At 46.1% G+C, this 19331-nt stretch overlaps 1 protein-coding gene across 4 annotated transcripts in view; it reads right to left on the bottom strand.

The window, feature by feature from the left end:
* AMPD2 (adenosine monophosphate deaminase 2) overlaps nt 1–14368 on the bottom strand; it is a 50530-nt gene extending 36162 nt beyond the window's left edge. Inside the window, exon 1 of one of the 4 annotated variants that reach the window (XM_079980281.1) lies at nt 13682–14368. In XM_079980281.1, the coding sequence (XP_079836407.1) occupies nt 13682–13691 (10 nt within the window). In that variant the 5' untranslated portion in view covers nt 13692–14368. Of the gene's footprint in view, nt 1–112; nt 356–11578; nt 12176–13681 lie in introns of those variants that run through there. The other 3 variants (XM_079980280.1, XM_079980282.1, XM_079980283.1) reach the window with 3 other exon arrangements.
* Nucleotides 14369–19331: the final 4963 nt, after the last annotated feature.

Below are 19331 nucleotides of genomic sequence, written 5' to 3'. Positions count from 1 at the left end.
GCTTCACTTTATCCTTCAAGCATCTCAGAACTCCTGATTAATAAGAGCAGCTGCAACTCAAAACCATCCAGCCCCAGAGGGGAGAAAGGAAAAGGCATTTCCAAACACTTACAGATCTGGCAGTCTTAAGGGCCTCACTAAGCCTCTGCCTTTTCTCCACCTGGAAACCAAGATGCTGGCAGGCTAGGCAAGGAGCATCCCATCACCTTCTGCCCCCTGAGCGTGGACCAAAAAGCCTCCAAGGTACCCTTGGGGGAGGCAGAGTGCCCACAAGAAGGCAACGAGGACGAAGCAGACAGAGGTGCCTGCTGCCGCTGCTGCTCTTGCCGGTGTTTCGCAGCCTCCTCTCTGAGAGCTGCAGTCCCACAGGATTCCAGCTCCAGAGCCGGCTTGGGCTGTACCAACCGTAGCTACATGGGGGGAGAGGGAGGAGACAAAAAATATATGACAGTCTCTTCCAAGAGGCAGGCAGAGCCAGACAGGCAAAGAGAAGCCACCCTCCGCCACCAGTGGCCACGCAGCAGAGCTAACTCCTGGCCTCGAAGTGAGGAGGAGTTAACCCCTAACGTGCCAGCCACAGCTGCAGACGTGTATCCCAGCGCCCGCCCCCATCTCTCTCTGAAAGTAAGCAATGGCAGAGATCTACCCACACACAAAAGCACAGAGCACCACATACTGGTCGTTCATGCTGTAAGAAAAGGGGGAAATCGAACAAAAGCTAACTCAACTTTAAGAGTGTGTTTTCATTATGTACTGGTATAATAAGGCACAAGAACACTCCAAGCCACATACTTTGTAGGGAATACATTGAGATTCTTATTTGGTTAAGCTCAACGTTGTTGTTATTATTGCCCCTCTCTGTTTTTGTTTCACATTGTCTCTGTATGATTTTAAAACAGAATATATCATATTTCATGGGGGGGGGGGCAAACAGAGGTGTGTCTTGTGCTCCCCCCATTTTTTTCCCACTAAAGGCTATGAGGAGTCTGGTAAACATACACACAAATTCCATCCAGCAGTCAGTTTGCAAGGTGTGATTATCTGTCCCTCTCAAACATTAAACCCCACTCTGGCTAGAATCTAAAGAAGGGTGCTCCCCTTTGCCCAAATTCTCCTGCACCAGTCTGGAAAATATTACTTTTCTGCTATCTGTAGCAGATTGTCTCTATCTGGCTCACAGACCATCCAGCTCTAACCATTAGGAATCGTTACTTCCCAAATGGCACATTCTAGCCCTTACGGCACAAACTCCATTGCTGGCATCACCCAGGTGTGTTAAGACAACTCCAAGCCAGATCTCGTTTGGTTCCAAGGTAAGGAGAGGAAGTGGAAGAATCGAAGCTGTGCTGCATACTTGACTGCAGCTCAGTGGTGACGGGGATGGAGGTTGTCTTGGCAGAAGCCGGCTATAAGCTTTGTCTCCAAGAGCTGCAGCCGCTGGTTAATTAAGAACAATAAATGGCCTATGAGAAGCAGCTGTCCTTTCCTGATCCCGCAGGACGTAATGGAGGTGCCTGTGCTCAGAGTCTGCTGTCACGGAGATGAAGGGCCTCAGGGGTGACAGTGATGGGCATGTCATTCCTCAGTCTCGATCCTTTGAAGACAGACTGGCAGCAGGTTTTGGAAGCCTGCCCAGTGATCGCTCTCTTTCTGAGGAAGGCAGTGGCGGCAGCGGCAGCAGCAGCAGTGCCCCAATGTTGCTTACACAGACTTTCTCCAGTTCTCAACAATCTGGCCAAGGATCCCACACCTCTTGTTGAGAGAGCCAAATCCAACCCAATGCGGTACTTGTTCACAAAGCCCTTAAGTGAAATGCGTTTTCAGGGATGGCACTAGAGCAGCCAAGCCCCAAATCTCCAGAGGCAAGCTCCAGGCTGAACTGCTCAAAACTGGGTTTTGAAACCCATGGAGGTAAACTTCATTATTTCCACATCTGGGAGGAGTCAGCCTTTCACTGTGGCAGCACCTGTGGAACTCTCTGCCTATTGACATTAGGTAGGCACCCTCACTATACAATTTCACACACCAGCTAGTTTCTTTGTTTCAGCAAGCCTACCCAGATATAGTGTTGTGTATGCACTTGTTTCTAAAACAAAAACAAAAATGCTGCTCTTATCGGTGTATTGTTGACAATTATTTTATTATACACAGCTTAAATATTTCCCTTAATTAAACAGTTTTGTATTGCTTTCCTGAATAAAATAAAACTATTTTTGTAGTGGGTGGATGCGGGTGGCGCTGTGGGTAAAACCTCAGTGCCTAGGGCTTGCTGATCGCATGGTCGGCGGTTCGAATACCCGCGGTGGGGTGAGCTCCCGTCTTTCGGTCCCAGCTCCTGCCCACCTAGCAGTTCGAAAGCACCCCTAAGTGCAAGTAGATAAATAGGTACCGCTTTATAGAGGGAAGGTAAACGGCATTTCCGTGTGCTGCGCTGGTGCTGGCTCGCCAGAGCAGCTTCGTCACGCTGGCCACGTGACCCGGAAGTGTCTCCGGACAGCGCTGGCCCCCGGCCTCTAGAGTGAGATGGGCGCACAACCCTAGAGTCGGACACGACTGGCCCGTACGGGCAGGGGTACCTTTACCTTTACTTATTTTTGTAGGTATATAGCTTTCTTTCAAATGAATATGGGGTGTGTGTGGAGAACTACAGATCAGCAGCCAAGCCTTTGAGGAGATTGACACCTAAAGACTGGCATCAATCCCTTTCAAAATAGAATGGCTAATACCTTTTTCCTATCAATATTGTTATGTCCACAGGTGAGAAACACCTGTATTTTCAATAATAAATAATATATATCAGTTATTGGGGTTGCAAGGCAGATAAGAGAAATATGAAGCATGGGGATATATTTACACAGACCTTATACTCAGTGCTAGTATTTGTACTGGAGTGGGAATGGCTGTTGGATGAATTTCAGCAGCTTGACAAAAACAGCCTTAGAGCCAGATGCTTGGAAGCAACGAAGTACACTGAATAATAAGTCTGTGGGCCAGGGAGGAGGAGGAGGAGGAGGAGGAAGAGGAGGAGGAGGAATAGGCATTTAACTCCCTCTGTCAAACATTAGTCGCCTGTTTCTGGATTACTTGCATTGTGCAGATGACAAAATAAATCCCCGGAGAAATGATAGAAACTGCATAAATGATGCCTTTTCCACAGTTGTTGTTGTTGTTGCTTAGTAAAATTTGGAATTATTACTTGGTTTTGATTTGACAACAAAGTCACAGCCGGCAAATAAGAAGCATATGTGCAATATGACTGAAAGTTAAGCAAGATCTAAGACAGAATGTAAACAAAATGTAAACAATTAGTTCTTATCATCCAAGGAGAACAAAAATCAAAATACTATAGAAAACACTGTACTGTACTGAGTATTCAGTGAGATTTGCAAAACACTTCTGTGCACTAGAACAGCACAAATTCAGCGAATGCATATGGCTGTCATTATCTAGGTGTAAATAAAGATGGTGGAGGAGAGAAAAAGCTAAGATCCTGCTGGTCTATCAGGTGGACTTGTGAGTGGCCTTAGGACAGGAGACCCAGCTTCAATCCTCAACTCTGCCTGCAAGTTTTAGCCTGTTGTCATGGAAATAATTTTATACCAACCAGGGAGAAAATAAAAACATCCCACACAGGATAAAAGACAATAACAGTGTAAGCCTATGCAGTGGTACCTCAGGTTAAGTACTTAATTTATCCTGGAGGTCCGTTCTTAACCTGAAACTGTTCTTAACCTGAAGCACCACTTCAGCTAATGGGGCCTCCCGCTGCCGCCACGCCACCAGAACACGATTTCTGTTCTCATCCTGAAGCAAAGGCTTTAACCTGAGGTACTATTTCTGGGTTAGCGGAGTCTGTAACCTGAAGCGTATGTAACCTGAAGCGTCTGTAACCCAAGGTACTGCTGTAAATATTTACTTAGAAGTAAGGCTCACTATTTTATATGGATGCTACTCCCTAGTAACCCTATTTCAGTAAGCCTAGGTTTTCTCTTCTGTTGGAAATACTATAGCTTTGGACTTCCTGCATCAAGCAGGTGGTTAGGCTAGATTAGGGGTAGGCAACCTAAGGCCTGGGGGCCGGATGTGGCCCAATCGCCTTCTAAATCCGGCCCGCAGAACGGTCTGGGAATCAGAATGTTTTTACATGAGTAGAATGTGTACCTTTATTTAAAATGCATCTCTGGGTTATTTTGGGGGCATAGGAATTTGTTCATTTTCCCCACCCCCAAATATAGTCCAGTGCACTACATTGTCTGAGGGACGGTGGACCGGCCCATGGCTGAAAAAGGTTGCTGACCCCTGGGCTAGATAGCTAAACCCTATGGCAGCAGCCTAAAGAGGGTTGCAGTCATGCAAAAGAAGGGCAGGCAGCCTAGACCTCTGGAAATATAATTCTGATTTTAATCAAAAGGATCTGGCATTCTTTGCCTCCCTCTTAAAATCTTCTGCTCAAGACAATTTTCTCAGATCACACAACTGACACAAGGTGCACATTCTGCAGGAGTTTCCAACATTTCACTGGGAAATCTCCCTTTGAAAACTGTGCTGTGCTTTGTACATCTGCTGAGAGTAACAGAGGGAGAGTTAACAAGAGGCACACACTGGAGTTGCACTATATTCTGCCACACTTAGCATAGGAATGTAGTGGGCTCCTGGAGAAGAAGGGGAGCTTTCCATCATTCCCACCTGCAAGCTCGAAACATTTTGCAGGCTAGGGACGCAGGTGGCGCTGTGGGTTAAAGCCTCAGCGCCTAGGGCTTGCCAATCGAAAGGTCGGCAGTTCGAATCCCTGCGGCGGGGTGCGCTCCCGCTGCTCAGTCCCAGCGCCTGCCAACCTAGCAGTTCGAAAGCACCTCCGAAACATTTTGCAGGCTAGGGACGCAGGTGGCGCTGTGGGTTAAAGCCTCAGCGCCTAGGGCTTGCCAATCGAAAGGTCGGCAGTTCGAATCCCTGCGGCGGGGTGCGCTCCCGCTGCTCAGTCCCAGCGCCTGCCAACCTAGCAGTTCGAAAGCACCTCCGGGTGCAAGTAGATAAATAGGGACCGCTTACCAGCGGGAAGGTAAACGGCGTTTCCGTGTGCGGCTCTGGCTCGCCAGAGCAGCGATGTCATGCTGGCCACGTGACCCGGAAGTGTCTCCGGACAGCGCTGGCCCCCGGCCTCTTAAGTGAGATGGGCGCACAACCCCAGAGTCTGTCAAGACTGGCCCGTATGGGCAGGGGTACCTTTACCTTTACCTTTAAGGCTGGTTCAGTGGTTTTGTCACCACACCCTAGAGAGAATTCTTCTTCCAAACAGCAGCTCTTCAACATCTGGCTTAGACCACAGGCTATTGTGTATCCATGACTATTTATAGGTTTATTACTCGAGTTTCATTTATTTATTTTTACCTGAATTAGTTGGACGGGGGGGGGGGGACACTTTTTAACTGCTACAGAACTAAAAATAAAGAGCACAAACTCAACTGACCAGTAGTGACTCAACAATAACTAAAATACCCTGCTAAACAATGAACAACTATCTGCTTGCTCCATGTGGCTTTGCTTCTAAGTAGTCCCCATTTTCTGTACTGTGGTTAAAAGCAAGAGGTCAAGGGCTTTACATATGTTACTCCATTGCAGCAGAAAACGCTCTTCTTTACTGGCTTTTAGGAAGGGTGCAAAGCAGTGCTTTTTCTGGGGGTACTCAATGGTATGCAGAACCAGCACCTTTCCCCCAAATGTTAAAAGTGTGGAACTTACTGTAACAACTTCATGGTGACTACCAGCACGTTTTTCTATTTGAAAAAGCACTGGTGCCAAGGCAATACCTCTTTCACCTAGTTTTAAATTTCAATAGATAGTTCACTGTTATTTTTCTATACAACCCCTGTTCTTCACTATTATAATGTTTTGCTCATTTTTACTATATTTTAATATTCGCTGTGAGCTGCTTTGAGTTATGGAAAGGCAGCTTAAAACAGTTTTAAATAAATTTTAAAAAGACAAAAACGGGTGGAGGAAACATCAGGAAATTCACTCACAAAAGGTTAGAATTCAACTTAACGTTGCTGCACAACAGAACTGTGCTGTAAGATTTCTAAAGAAAACAAAAGCAGCATTGCCATCCTTTTCCTGCAGATTTAGTAATAGAGTAATTTTGAAATGCTCTCTCTCTCACACATAAATAAGCTGAAAGAGGAACCCCACACTTCCCAGATCCCTCCACATGGCATGAAATGTTCTTTTAAAACGCACATTTCCCTCCATTTCCTGCCTTTGACTGCTGTACCACCACTCACAATCCCATGCTTGGAACCCCCAAATCCTTCCTTGGTCTGCCCTTGGACCTCAATATGCCAAGGCATCTCCTCTTACATCCCCATTACCTTATTTCCCAGGGCCTTCTTAGCAACCTCTAATAAGTTTGGTCCCCAACTTGTCTCATCTTTTCTAGCAGTCACTTCTCATTTGAAGCCTGGGGAAGATTCTCACCTTCTGCACGTCAGCCCTCTTCTCCACTGTTTAGCCTGAGGTTATTACCACCAGGATTCATAGCTAAAGAAGCATCAGGGGGTTGTTATGTGACTGTAATATTTGCTTTTGACAAATGTTTTTAGGTCACACACTATGATCATCCTGTTCTAGGAATTTTACTCCCATGAGGACCACAAGAGTAAATATGATTATGTTCTCAGGATTTTCTCCCAAGAGGACTAGTCAATATTATTTGTATTTATTTTTTTTAAAAAAAATGAGATTCTCAAAATATTCTGCCTGCCCAAAGGAAACTAAGGCAAGAGGCATGATCAGTTTGCTATTTAACATTTCCCTGTTGCCGCAGATACATAGACTTAAAGGTAAATAGTGGCTAGGAAATCTCTATCAAGCTCTAATTTTGCTGTTTGTAAGTACACGCTCTCTCTCTCTCTCTCTCACTATATATATTTGTGGGCAGCTATAACCCTTCCATCCTGTTTCTCCAATATTCCCTATACTTTTCAAAATAACATGTATCTCAAAAAACAACAACAGTAGTAAGTTTATTTTCCTTGTATTTCATGCTTTCCTCCCAAAGAACAAATATTATTACAGTAAGGAAAACAAGAGAACAGCAACAACAAAACCATCTGTCCCGTACATGCACAGGGCTCCACTACCTCACAGCTTATGGGGACAAAGGTGGGTCATTTAACAAAGGAAAGCTGACTGCAGTGGTTAGAGTGAAAGACTCAGCAGATTTGAATGCAGAACTTTGCCATGCCCTGTTTCTATGTGATCCTGGACAAGTCAAGGACAGGACAATTCCCAAATTGCTCCAAAGTGAATGCAATTAAGTTTCACTGATGGATAAAAAAGATTGAGCATGGGGATGGGGACAGGGACAGCAGTTGTGCTGCACAGACTTTACTACACAGTTACGTCCAAGGGCTGTATGCACTTCTGTTGGTTTTTTTTAAAAGATTCCAAATTCTACACTAAAATAATCTTGAAAAGCCAACTGCTGCAATTAAAATATATGGAAATGTGAACCGTTTTGCTCAGTTTGAACACTGTGGTCTGAATCCCAAAATGATGTTTATGAAGACCGATGGGGGGACAAATGCTGTGAGAAATGAAGGGTATTGAAACAAAATAAGGAGGAAATGATGCAAAGCTGTTTAGGGCACTAAAGTACCAACTCCTTGAAACTGGAAATCCTGAAGCAGGAATAGGGACCCTGTGACCCTCCAGATGTTGCTAGACTCCATCTCCCACCATTCCATTTGGCCTTGACAGCTGTCAGACTCAGGGATGACAGGAGCTGTAGTCCAGCAACATCTGGAATGTCTCCAGGCCTAAGCTAAAAAAACAGGCTTTTAAAAAAATTAAAGTGAAAACTAAGGTCATCGGCAAATCAGGATTTGCACCTTCTATCAGATCTTGTGCTTGTGTGACAATTTTATAGACGTGCACAACACCATACACAGCCCTGCCATTATTCCTCCTATGAGGAGGGGGGGAAACTGGAATTGTAAGGGTACCATTACAGATAAGAAAATAACTGAAATCACGTCTGGCATTTTGCGAGCTGTTTTTAAAATGTGACACCCTAAGCAGCCAGGCACGCCTCGCTGTCACTTAACAATGGTCTTGGCTGTGCAGAAGTATTTTACTTCCAGTTGCAATGTGGTAATAATATCCTCTCAAGTACTAGAGAACATAGGAAGAAGCATGCTGTTTCTTTCAGAGCTTACTTCCACAAATGCTCAAAGGGCCTAGAGATTCTGCCCACACCCCTTGAAACAAAGGTAGGGCAGAAAAAGATGCAATGACTATCTCACACTCTGAAGAGCACCGGCAAAATCATTTGATTTGCACTCAGACAGGCTGGTGTAATGTAATGAAGTGTTTTGTGTCAGCTTAAAAACTATCGGCAGGGACGCGGGTGGCGCTGTGGGTTAAACCACAGAGCCTAGGGCTTGCCGATCAGAAGGTTGGTGGTTCGAATCCCCATGACGGGATGAGCTCCCGTTGCTCGGTCCCTGCTCCTGCCCACCTAGCAGTTCGAAAGCATGTCAGAGTGCAAGTAGATAAATAGGTATCGCTCCAGCGGGAAGGTAAACGGCGTTTCCGTGCACTGCTCTGGTTTGCCAGAAGCAGCTTAGTAATGCTGGCCACATGACCCGGAAGCTGTACGCCAGCTCCCTCAGCCAGTAAACCAACCCCAGAGTCAGCCACGACTGGACCTAATGGTCAGGGGTCCCTTTACCTTAAAAACTATCTGCACCGTACAGAGAACGATGTGACAGAAGCCAGTCCCAACACACTTCTGACTACAGATGTTTTTCAAAAAACAGTTAGACAACTTTATGGAGGAGAAGGCTATCAATGGCTACTAGCCATCAGGGGTATGTTCCACTTCTGCTAGCAGAGGCAACATGCCTCAGAATACCAGTTGCGGGAACTGACAATAGGGGAGAGTGCTGTTACACTCAGGTCCTGCTTGTTGGCTTCCCATAAGCATCTGGTTGGCCGCTGTGAGAACAGGATGCTGGACTAGATGAGCACCCTCTTCTTACATTTATATGTGGGATAACTCAGATTGTTAATGTCACCATCACATAAGCAGTGAAAGGAAGACACCAAAGCTTACTCCCTCATGTGCTGGTGTATGATATACTGGGAGTTTTCTTAATATACAGCAAAGGCAAGCTTCAAAGATTTTCTTAAAAACAAATCCTAGATCTGTCCTCCTTTCAGTAGCAATAGCAGTAGTGTCTGATGGAGAATGGATGAAGCCACCTCAGCTGCAACACTGGGATGGACAGCTCTCCAGGCTAGTCTGTCTTCTTAACATTCCAGAGGAATTCTATAGAATCGGGATGTCCATTTACTACAGGAATGGGGATAGAAGGCAAACCCAAGAAACATCGGAAACTGCCTTACACCAAGTCAGGACATTGGTCCATCCAGCTCAATACTGTCAACACTGACTGGCAGCTCTCCAGGGTTTCAGACTAACAGTCTTTCCCAGCTCTAGCAGGGGATGCTAGGGACTGAACCTGGGAATTTCTACATGCAAAGCAAGGGCTCCCCAATGGAAGCTCTTGCTATTTTCATTATGTGCTTGGGTAACCAAAACCTCATGGTGAGAAGCAAGTGGGGAATAAAAGGAACAGCCTAGAACAGCATTATTAATTATTATGTTACTGGACACAAATGCTCGGTCGAGGGCCAGTAAAAGAAAAAAGAGTCCTTAGAATGCAGTTCAGGAAGAATTAAGACCCGGGCTACTAGGAAAGCTGTATTTTAGGGAAAGCATTACTGTATAGTTTTTTGAGGCAAAAACCCCATTCACGGCCCTCGTCTCCAGCCTAAATAAAGGAAAGACTATGAAGTGCCTGCAATAATTCCAAAGTGTCCAATGTTTGCAGGCCTAGGCAATCTAGATGGTAGACATTTTAGGAATATAAAACAAACAAACAAAAGGAGGGAAACAATGTGTAAATACTTCTTTTATCAACAAGCAGCCATTCAGTTCAGGCACCTTATCATTAACATGATTCCCATTCTCAAAAATATATACCTCCATGCATATGCACATCACAAGCTTATCTAACCCATCAACAGCAATCTGTATGCACATATTGGACAGCTACACTATATGTATGTTCTATATCAGCTCCTGGGCACTCATAGCTCCAAATGAAGAGAGCCCAGGAGCTCATAAGGATACAAGAAAGACAGCCATATGGAGCAGCAGCCTGCTTCAGTAGGAGTGAATGCCACGTACCCTATCCTGCAGTTGCAGTTCCTACATACCCACACACTGCAGATGTACTCCCACAAGAAGGAGGGTGTGCTTTTTATGCGCAAAGACTCCCATGCTTCCTACAAAAGACATATCTAACCCAAGAGGTAAAATACTCAAAGTAAAACTGTCAAACTTGGGAATATACCTTCTCTCCTTCTCTCCAGTTCTCACAAATAACCTGTAAAGCACTGCAGATACTGGCCCACTTACCTCGAATTAAGCAACAAGGGAGAAGCCAAGAAAGGAAAAGTACAGACAGTGCTGAACTTCTCAGAAAAGGGGATCCAGGGTTTACACATACCTAGCCATACTCCATGTTCCAGCTGGCTGGAGGTGGCTCACTAGAAATGGCATGCTCTCTGCACATGCTCAGAAGAAAATTGAGCATGACTATTTTGCATTCACCACACCACACCAAATTTCTGGCAAGCTGTGATTAAAAGTAAGCCTGAATCTAAATAACTAGGAAAGGTGAGGCAAGATATCTTTCAGATGTGTTGTATTACACAGGAAATTCACAGTTCTTACTATGTTTTTTGTGGGAACTCTAAACATCCTCCCCTTAATTGGCACATCTGGTGGGAAGGGGGCAGATCTAAATGCCTTTCCCCCAGCTAGCATGTCAGTTGTAATAAAAAATCTAAGACATAATTAGAAGGAATCCCAGGTATTGCTGCCTTCCAAAGGCTTGTATACAGAATAACAAAAACAAAACAAAACACCCAAACCCAACAAACAAACAAACACAGAGTATAACTATATTATCCTAATCAACAACAGCTTTAAATCCAGCATTCTAACACCTCTAGTCTCCACTGTACAGATAGTCAAAGATGTTCCTCCTCCCTAATCCAACCACCAAGCATTTGGCTATCCAAATTTCTGCTCCACTCAATAGAACCGGGCTCCACAACACACAGAAAGGGTGGCACATGGATGCTGAAGCTCTTTGAAAGATTTGCCATTTTATGCCTCAAAACGTGTGTACTCTTCATGCCTCTCTGTTCCCTGAATTCTCACACAATCCTATGCATGCTTAGCGGGACTTGTTTCTGAGCAAAAAAGCACAGGATGATGCTCTTGTCTCCCTATCATGGTCAACAAACAGCCTAAAGGAGCAATCGTCTGCTTAAAGATGAAAAAACGCATAACAGTATAGAGAAAAACAGTATAGAGTGAAGGAATGGGGGCTGGACTCGGAAGGAAAAGGGCTCGTTTCCATTCCAGGACTGCTATTTTCCCAGCTTCTCTCTCTTTTGATAGCAGCATCTAGTGGCTAAGGAGACAGTACCAAGCCCTGCTCACCTCCTGTGATGGGAGCCTGAAGACTGGCCCGCTTCCTCAGCGGGGATCCGCTCTTGGACATTTTTGCTGCCTCCTGGAAGCTCCACCGAAGTCTCGGAACCGGCGCTGCTGCCGTGCTCAAGAAAGAGGCGGGGACTAAGCTAGGCCACGCCTCTTGCCGCTGATGGATGGAGTGTGGTCCTCCCAGACCAGGGGTGGACAAAGACGCCCCCCCCCCCCGCGCCTTCCTAAGCCGAGGATCGAGGTCGGATCCTGCGCTAGAGCGCACCTTGTCTGCTCCCCGATTCGTCAGTGGGGGTGCTGAATGAAAGGCAAGGCCTGCGATCCCTGTCCGCTGTTACTTGGGAGTCGGTCTCATTGGAATCGGGGGGGATTTGCTTCCGATGGAACAGTCACCAGGGGATCCCTGGATCGGCTGGTTTCCTTGCATGCAGCCCAGACCGCTGCCCTCCCCCCACCTTGCTTCAGTCTCAGGCTCACAAACCCCGCCTCTAGTGCGGGGCGTTTGGGCTCCTTGCACCGTGAAGGCCACACGCACGAGATCACGCCCCACGAGAAATAATTAATCCAGAATAACTACCACCCCGGGTTCCATTCCTCACTAGCACCCTCCTACCTGGAAGTACAGTTTGCGTTACAGAGGGGGCGATATCACCATCGGTTAGTCATCCGATTGTTAAAAGTGTGTTAACAATTGTTAAAAGGTGTGTTAACGCGATTTCGAACATACGCCCCTTCTTGATCCTGATCTTATCAGCCCGATGGCAGAAACGGGATTCTAGACGCTACCGGGGCAAAAGCAATTGCGGCATTCTTCCTGGGTTTCGAAGAAAACGCCAAAGGGTTAAATGAAATGTAAAGTCGGCAACACAATCGGGTTAAACCAAGGCGACCGGATCCCACAAGACCACAGAAATGTATTGAAAGATACTGATGGAAATCAACGGATTTGACATGCAAGTGTCTCTCGAGCTAGCTTGTGCACTGAGCTTTAAAGGCTCTCGGTTCCTCTCCGCAACAAGCAACCAGCCAGACCCCTTTTCCAGGAGTTCGCTTCTACTGGAAGCTGTCTGTCTCAAGACCAGCCTCGACCACGCCGTCGGCCCAAGCAAACGGCGGTGGCAGGGCAGGGAGCGCAGACAGCCCCCCCCCCTCGCATTTAAACACAGGCCAACTTGGCACAATGGACCAGATTCCGAAACGCTTGGCTCCTCCCCCTCCGAGGCCTGCCGGGCTCGGCGGCTCCTGCGAAGATGCTGAGCGCCGCCCTCCGCACCGAGCTCGGCGGGCGTAGGCGGCGCTTGCTGCAGCCGAGGCGCGGCATCCTCGGCAGAGCTCCCCGGCCCTGATCCGCTGCGGGCATGGAAGCGGCATCCTCGGAGCGCCAATCGCAGCCGGCTTCCCTGCCCTGGGGGTGGGGTGGGCGAGTTTGCATAACCAGCCCGTTGCGCAAGTGCCACTTAGGGGGGTCGGCGGGGGAAACTTGGCTCGAGGGGACATCTTGCATTTTTTCTGTGGAGCCGAGCAGCTAACCTGGCTGCACGCGAGAGAGGCCGGCTTGGGGGGGGGGGGAGGGAAGGGAAGTCGGCTACAGGAGGCAAATGGCGGCGGAGCAGCCCTTGCACTTGAAGCGAGTTCCCGGCTAAGTACGATTATTCCCCGCGAGCGCAACGGACGGCAGCCGTCGCCTTCACCCCAAACTCTGGCCAAGCGACCCTGCTTCACGGCGCCTTTAAACGTCTGCCCTTGCGCAAGAGATCTGCTAGGAAAGACTTCAGCTCGCTACATCCGCTTTTTACACACACAAAACTTTCCAGCTCTTTCGCCTGGAACCGGCTCCGCCCTGGAGATCTGAACCTCCTCCCACACCCAGCCGCCCGCGTTACTGGGCTGGGTAACTGGTGGGGCACGGGCGCCCCCCGGAGCTCCTCTGGCTCCGGCCGCCTTCACCCTCCGCTCCCGCTTCCTTTCAGGCACGACCCGACGAAGTTTCGGCTGCGCGGTAAGGAAGGAGGAGGGTCTACGGGGCAGCCGTTCGCGGTTCGTGCTTTGACGGCGGCGCGGAAAAGCCCTCGCTTTGCCACGGCGAAGGCGTCGTCCTACCTGAAGCCATCGCGGCCCCTGCGGAAACGGAGGGGGGTCTCCTCTTGCCGAGCCGCCGCCGCCGCCCCGCAGCTGGAGAGGAAGCCGGCCCCTGGCAGCCCCTGGGAGCGGGGGCGTTTCGCGAGCACTTCCTGGCCCAAAGTCCCACCCCGGAGCAAGTGCTCGGCCTCTTTCTGAGAGGTCCGCCCGAGGAACTACTTCGGCCCAGCTGAGGGCTTCAGGGCGGCCGAGTGCTGGCGGGGAAGGTGCTGCCGTCACTGGCCCCGAGGAGAAGCAGCCGCATTATATAAGAGCAGAAGGGAAGATGCTACACCCACTGGGCATGCCGGCATTGCAAAATCAAATCGTGGCGCACAGGTAGGGCGGCCCAAGCCCCGCCCCGTGGCCGGCGCCGAACAAAGGAATTTCATCCGGCTTGTGGAAGTGCCGCCATCTCGCGGTGGTGTAACTAGAAGTCAGCCGCGCGTCAAGAAAGGGCGCGAAATGTGCCACATTCCCCCCCCCCCACACACACACACGCACAAAGAATCCTGGGAACTGTAGTTTCTCCCTCAAAGCACTACATCTCCCAGCCACCCTTGGCCAACTACAGTTCCCGGGGTTCTTTGTGGGGGAGTGCTGTCCTTTCAAGGTGTTATGTACTGAAGTTCTCACCTTGGGCCAGCAGGGGGGTTACTGTAGATAGTTTTCACTCAGGTCCACATATGCAAATAAGGGATTGAAAGTGACCTTCAGTGATTGGATAGTTACAGAAAATGGTTACTGTTGTGTTCTAGTGGTGCTCTATATAAGCAGGCTGGCTGAACCCTTCAGTTCTGTTCTGGCCTGTGAATAAACAAGAGCTGTTGAAAGAATCGCTGTGTTGTCTGATACGTTCACCCACAACTTAACACAATGCATGGTGTGTGCTTCTTGAAACTGACCTCTTGAACGAAGGAATTGAGAAGGGAAACTGCGACCTGAAAGCACCAAATTGCAGTTCTTTGAGAGGTTCTGCGATAACAACTGTGACTTGAGTCAGGATAAAGTTCAGTCACGTGCACACACGCTTTATTTATTCATTAGCTCATCCAGTGCCAGGATGCCTGATTTATCATCAACAACAGTTTACCCAATTGCCAGTGTTAGATTCCCTTCTGTACTTGCCGCATTTCATTTTCATCTGACCTCGCAGTTTAGAATCCCTTCACCATTTGTATATATAACCTATGACTCTGGGTAACACTTCACACATCTGATGAGGTGGCTTCTGAGCTAATGCCAGAATAAGTTTGTTGATCTTTTAAAGTGCCATGAGACTTCTTGTTTTTGCTGCAACAAACCGCTGTCCCTCCGGAAAGTGAAGTGTGCAGTCCTCCCCGGCAGGGCTTCTCAACAGCAAAGTTTGCTGGCATTTTAAAAATAGTGGAGTTAGTGTTGTGATAAATTAAGTGTTGGTGCCCTTCCCTTTTAGTCATAGGGACATCATTCATCTTGAATAACAGCTCCTTTTCATTCTGAATTAATCCACAACAACATGTCTTGCTTAACATAGCACCTGGATTACCGTCCTCCTGCCCCAGAGTACCAAATGAAATAAGGGAGTGGGGAGGGATTTAGAGGACATGTACAACCCCAAACAAAGGCAGAATCAAGCTGCAATCATAATCATACTTAGAAATAAATCCCCTGTATTTAGACAATAATTAATATTTATTCAATGATATCAAGGACAATAAAGATTCCATGGGAGAGTGACCAAGTAATGAAATCACAGATACAGCTTTGGCATTAAAATGTAATAAACACAATAGCATCTGGTTTCATTTTAAAATGTTTTGCACTTTTAGTTTTCATAAAACTTGCATGTTTCCTCATGTGGGCATTTTCTTTCTTTCATAGGGGAAAAAAAGAATTTGTATCTTTGTTTCCTAGTAATCCTTGGCCTCATAACCCAGTGTTCTCCACATCTTGTGCAGGCATTCACACAGCGTGTGAATTGCTCTGCAGCGCTCCCTAAATCATGCATGTCACAGTGAATATTATCAAAGGTTATACTGTACAACATACAATCTGGAGTTTAAGGATAGTAGTCAACGTAAGTTTTATGCAGAGTAGATATATTGAAATGAATGAACATAGAGTAATTTTGTTCATGAATTTCAGTGGATCTACTGTCCCTCAGATACTCGGAGTAAAATTTGGTTGAATGCCACTCTAATATATTTGTCCTGCATACATACATAATTTATTTGTATGCCACCTTTCCACAGTTCAAACCGTGTTCAAGGTGGCTTACAACATGAAAAAAATGCATGACTACAACATAAGTTGTCATAAACAATAACACATTTTTAAAAATACACAACCAAACTGAACAATTTCCACATATGATGTGCCCCTCATCAGCTGACTTCCTAAGGCCTCATTTTATGTAAGCCCTAGAAAAACTTGTAACACAGCATACCACAGTCTCATGAGTCATGAAATAAAAGTTTCTATTTTCGTTCTGAAATAACATTTTCTACATTTCTGGAATTGCATAATGGCTCACCTTAGGTGTTTTCCATTATGCCAGCTTTTTTTTGCTATTTTTAAACATCCAGCCTCAGAAAGAGTCCTACAGAGCTTCCTGACTATTTTATAATCTTTTGATTGGTCCTAAGCAAGTTAATGTGTCCTTTCCTGTTTTTTTAAACTCACTAATGGACCAACATAGCTGCAAACGTAAATAGACCAGTTTGCTTTGAGGGTTATTTTTTTACTTTAAAAGGCCAGAAAAATGTCATCCAAAAGGATATTTCCCATGCAGGTTTACACATGGTGAGGTACCTCTGGCCTGCGGGTCAGACTTGGCCCATTAAGGGTCCCCATTTGGTCCCATTCATGCCCTTTTCCTGAAACTACACACACCTGTTCTACCCCTGATGTCAAACGCAACATTCAGTGAGGGGAAGGTAGAGATTCCACTGCGGAAAGCACAAAACTTGGGCAGTGTCTCTACCCCCTACCCCCTTCACAACCAAGGGCCAACTTTAACAGGTTCGTGGGGCAACCCACCCGCCAGAGTTGGCCTGCTGAGTTGGGATAGATAAATATCTGGCCCATCAGACCAAAAAGTTTTCCCACCTCTGTAGTATACAAAAACTGCTGTGGGTGGCTTAACCACTCTTGTCCCATGTACTGTACGTGTGTGAACTAGGACCTATGTATTTTGGCACTAATCTGGAAATCTACGGGTGGAAATCAGCACCATGCTAAGGCAGTTGTTCTGTCAGCCCAAGCATTTATGTTTGCCAGATGAAATGAGCTCCCTCCTCCCCTGCTTGCCATTTTGGAGGTTCTTCTGACCCAAGCAGGTTTGGAGAGGGCACAGGGGTATAGGGAGGAGAGGAAGAAGAGGAGTCCCATTATACTAGAAGGAGTTGTTATGCTGGCTTCTGCTAGTGCTGGCTTCTGCTAGTGTTGAATCCAACCCAATATATTTATATATAAACCTATGTTTCACTATTTAGATGCCAGGCAGAAATATTCCTCTTCTCCCAGGTATTTGGCTAACTAAACAATCTATGGCCTTTTAAAGTGTGGGTGGGATATTGTTTTTGCTTGTTATGTATTTTTATGTTGTGAATCTCTCTGTGATTCTCGGATGAAGGGTGGTACAGAAATTTAATAAATCTATAAAATGAATGTCTGTTTTTTTAAAATGGCACCCTCTGAACTCCTACAACCAGCACTGGTTCTCTCACTAGAATAAATGTTTCCAGTTGTTATTATTGTGCTTAATCGCACCCTCCTCCTTATGCACTTAAGAACACCAGGACTCATAGTCCTCAAGAGAGCATGTCAGATAGGGGAAGCACAAATCTTTCTGTTTTTCAAGCTACAGGTGAACTTAAAAGGCACTAGCACACTTTCTCTGTTCTAGCGAAGATCCTATTGTTCAGAATGTTGTTCTCGACACTGGTTCTGATTGGCTCCAGCAAATCTTATCAGATCTGGACAGTAAGGTACAAAGCTAAAGGAAAATTAATTTAGCATCAGTTTCATGGTCAGGAGGTTGCAAAATATCTGCTGGATTGCATCACAGGTGCAACCAGTTCTGCTTGCCTTCAAATGAGAGGGGGAGGATTAACCCTGTCCTGGTCAGCAAACCAGACCAGCCAAGAGCTCAAATGCTTCTTTGGCGGGTTGCCACCTTTTTGTGTTTTCATTTATTTCAATATAAATTCAAAATATTACAAGTCATATATTTTCAATATGCTCACATTCTCAATTTCATGCACAGGACAATACATTTCTTCTGTCAAGTAGCTTTTAAGTACTGTACATCACATTTTACATCCACAAATATAATATCAGTTCTTAGGCATTTATTAATTTTGTCCAGTTAAAATTCCCTCAACCTATATTGCTGTTACTATAATGATTTTTATATTTTCAAAATAATTTGTCTCAAAACCTCCTTGATTCTACCACCTTTTTTAAATCCAGTAAATTAGCTTTGCTAGTTTGATCTACAGCTACTTCCAATATCTTCCCTTCTTTCATTGCTGGGGCTTCTGCCTTTCAAAAGTTCTGTGCAATTAAAACTTTGGCTGCTATTAAGAAAGAACATGTTTGTTCGTTTCCTGCTTCTGCATCTTTCACCTTTATGCACCCTACCTTTCCTTGGAAAATGAGGAATACAGACTCATCCCTGCAGATAGCTAGCAATTCCTAGGTTCTCTTGCCTAAGGTTAACCACCAGTCGGGGCTAGAGGGTATTTCCTTGAAGCATCTACCTAGGAAGACATGATTAACTGGAGCATTGCATTTGTAGAGTGATAAAATCTTATAACACACACATTCACTACTCATGGACCTAGGCTTATGTGCCACGTCTTGTAATCAATTATGTGTGTGTGGGTGTGTGCCATGTCTTGTAATTGATAAGTATTTTATTCAAGTTGGCACTCCTGGGCATAGCTGCCATGTGAAGACGCAGGAAGGGGCACTGTGTGGCTGCATGTTTGCATGGAAGCACAGGGACTGGCAAATAATCCTCTAGAAAAGGGTGCTTTGGAGAGGGATGGAGGAAAGGATTCCCAATCTCCTTAAAGAGGAGGAAGAGGAGGATATGGGGTAGGTGGGAGATGAGGAGAACTGTTGTTTTGGAATGGGATGGCTCCCTACTGTTGAGATTCAGGAAAGACCTTGCCTGAAGTGACACTTGTCCCCTTAGTGGTTTGTCTCCTCAAGACTGGAAAGTTTATATTGAGCAATAATGTGGAAGATCCCTCTCCCTCTGTGTGTATGTGTATCTGCAGCAAATGTGGTGAGGTTGCTATGTAGCTCCTAGGCAAAGCTACAAGGGGGACTAGGTATGTCTCTCCTCAAGTTCCCAGCCCAAAGGAGGAGTAATTTAGAAAACAAACAAATAAAATGTATTCGCTCTTCCCACAAACTTCTTAAACTCAGTTAGGAAGCATTTGTAAAGGATAAGGTACGAAACTATTGAATAAGTTTTGACCGAATCTTGACAATAAAGATACAAAAATGCATTTGCAGATGCAAATATTACTATTCACTACAGTATTTTATCATCTTCTGAGACACCCAGCACGCAGCAGTCTTCCCTCCAATTAGTGAGGTTCCATTTTTAGGTATCAGGGCAAATAGCCAATGAAAG

Source organism: Podarcis cretensis (genome assembly GCF_951804945.1).
Source record: "Podarcis cretensis genome assembly, chromosome: 6".
NCBI classification, from domain to species: domain Eukaryota; kingdom Metazoa; phylum Chordata; class Lepidosauria; order Squamata; family Lacertidae; genus Podarcis; species Podarcis cretensis.
Note: the sequence above shows the minus strand (reverse complement) of the source record. Positions and strands in the feature narration are given on the sequence as shown.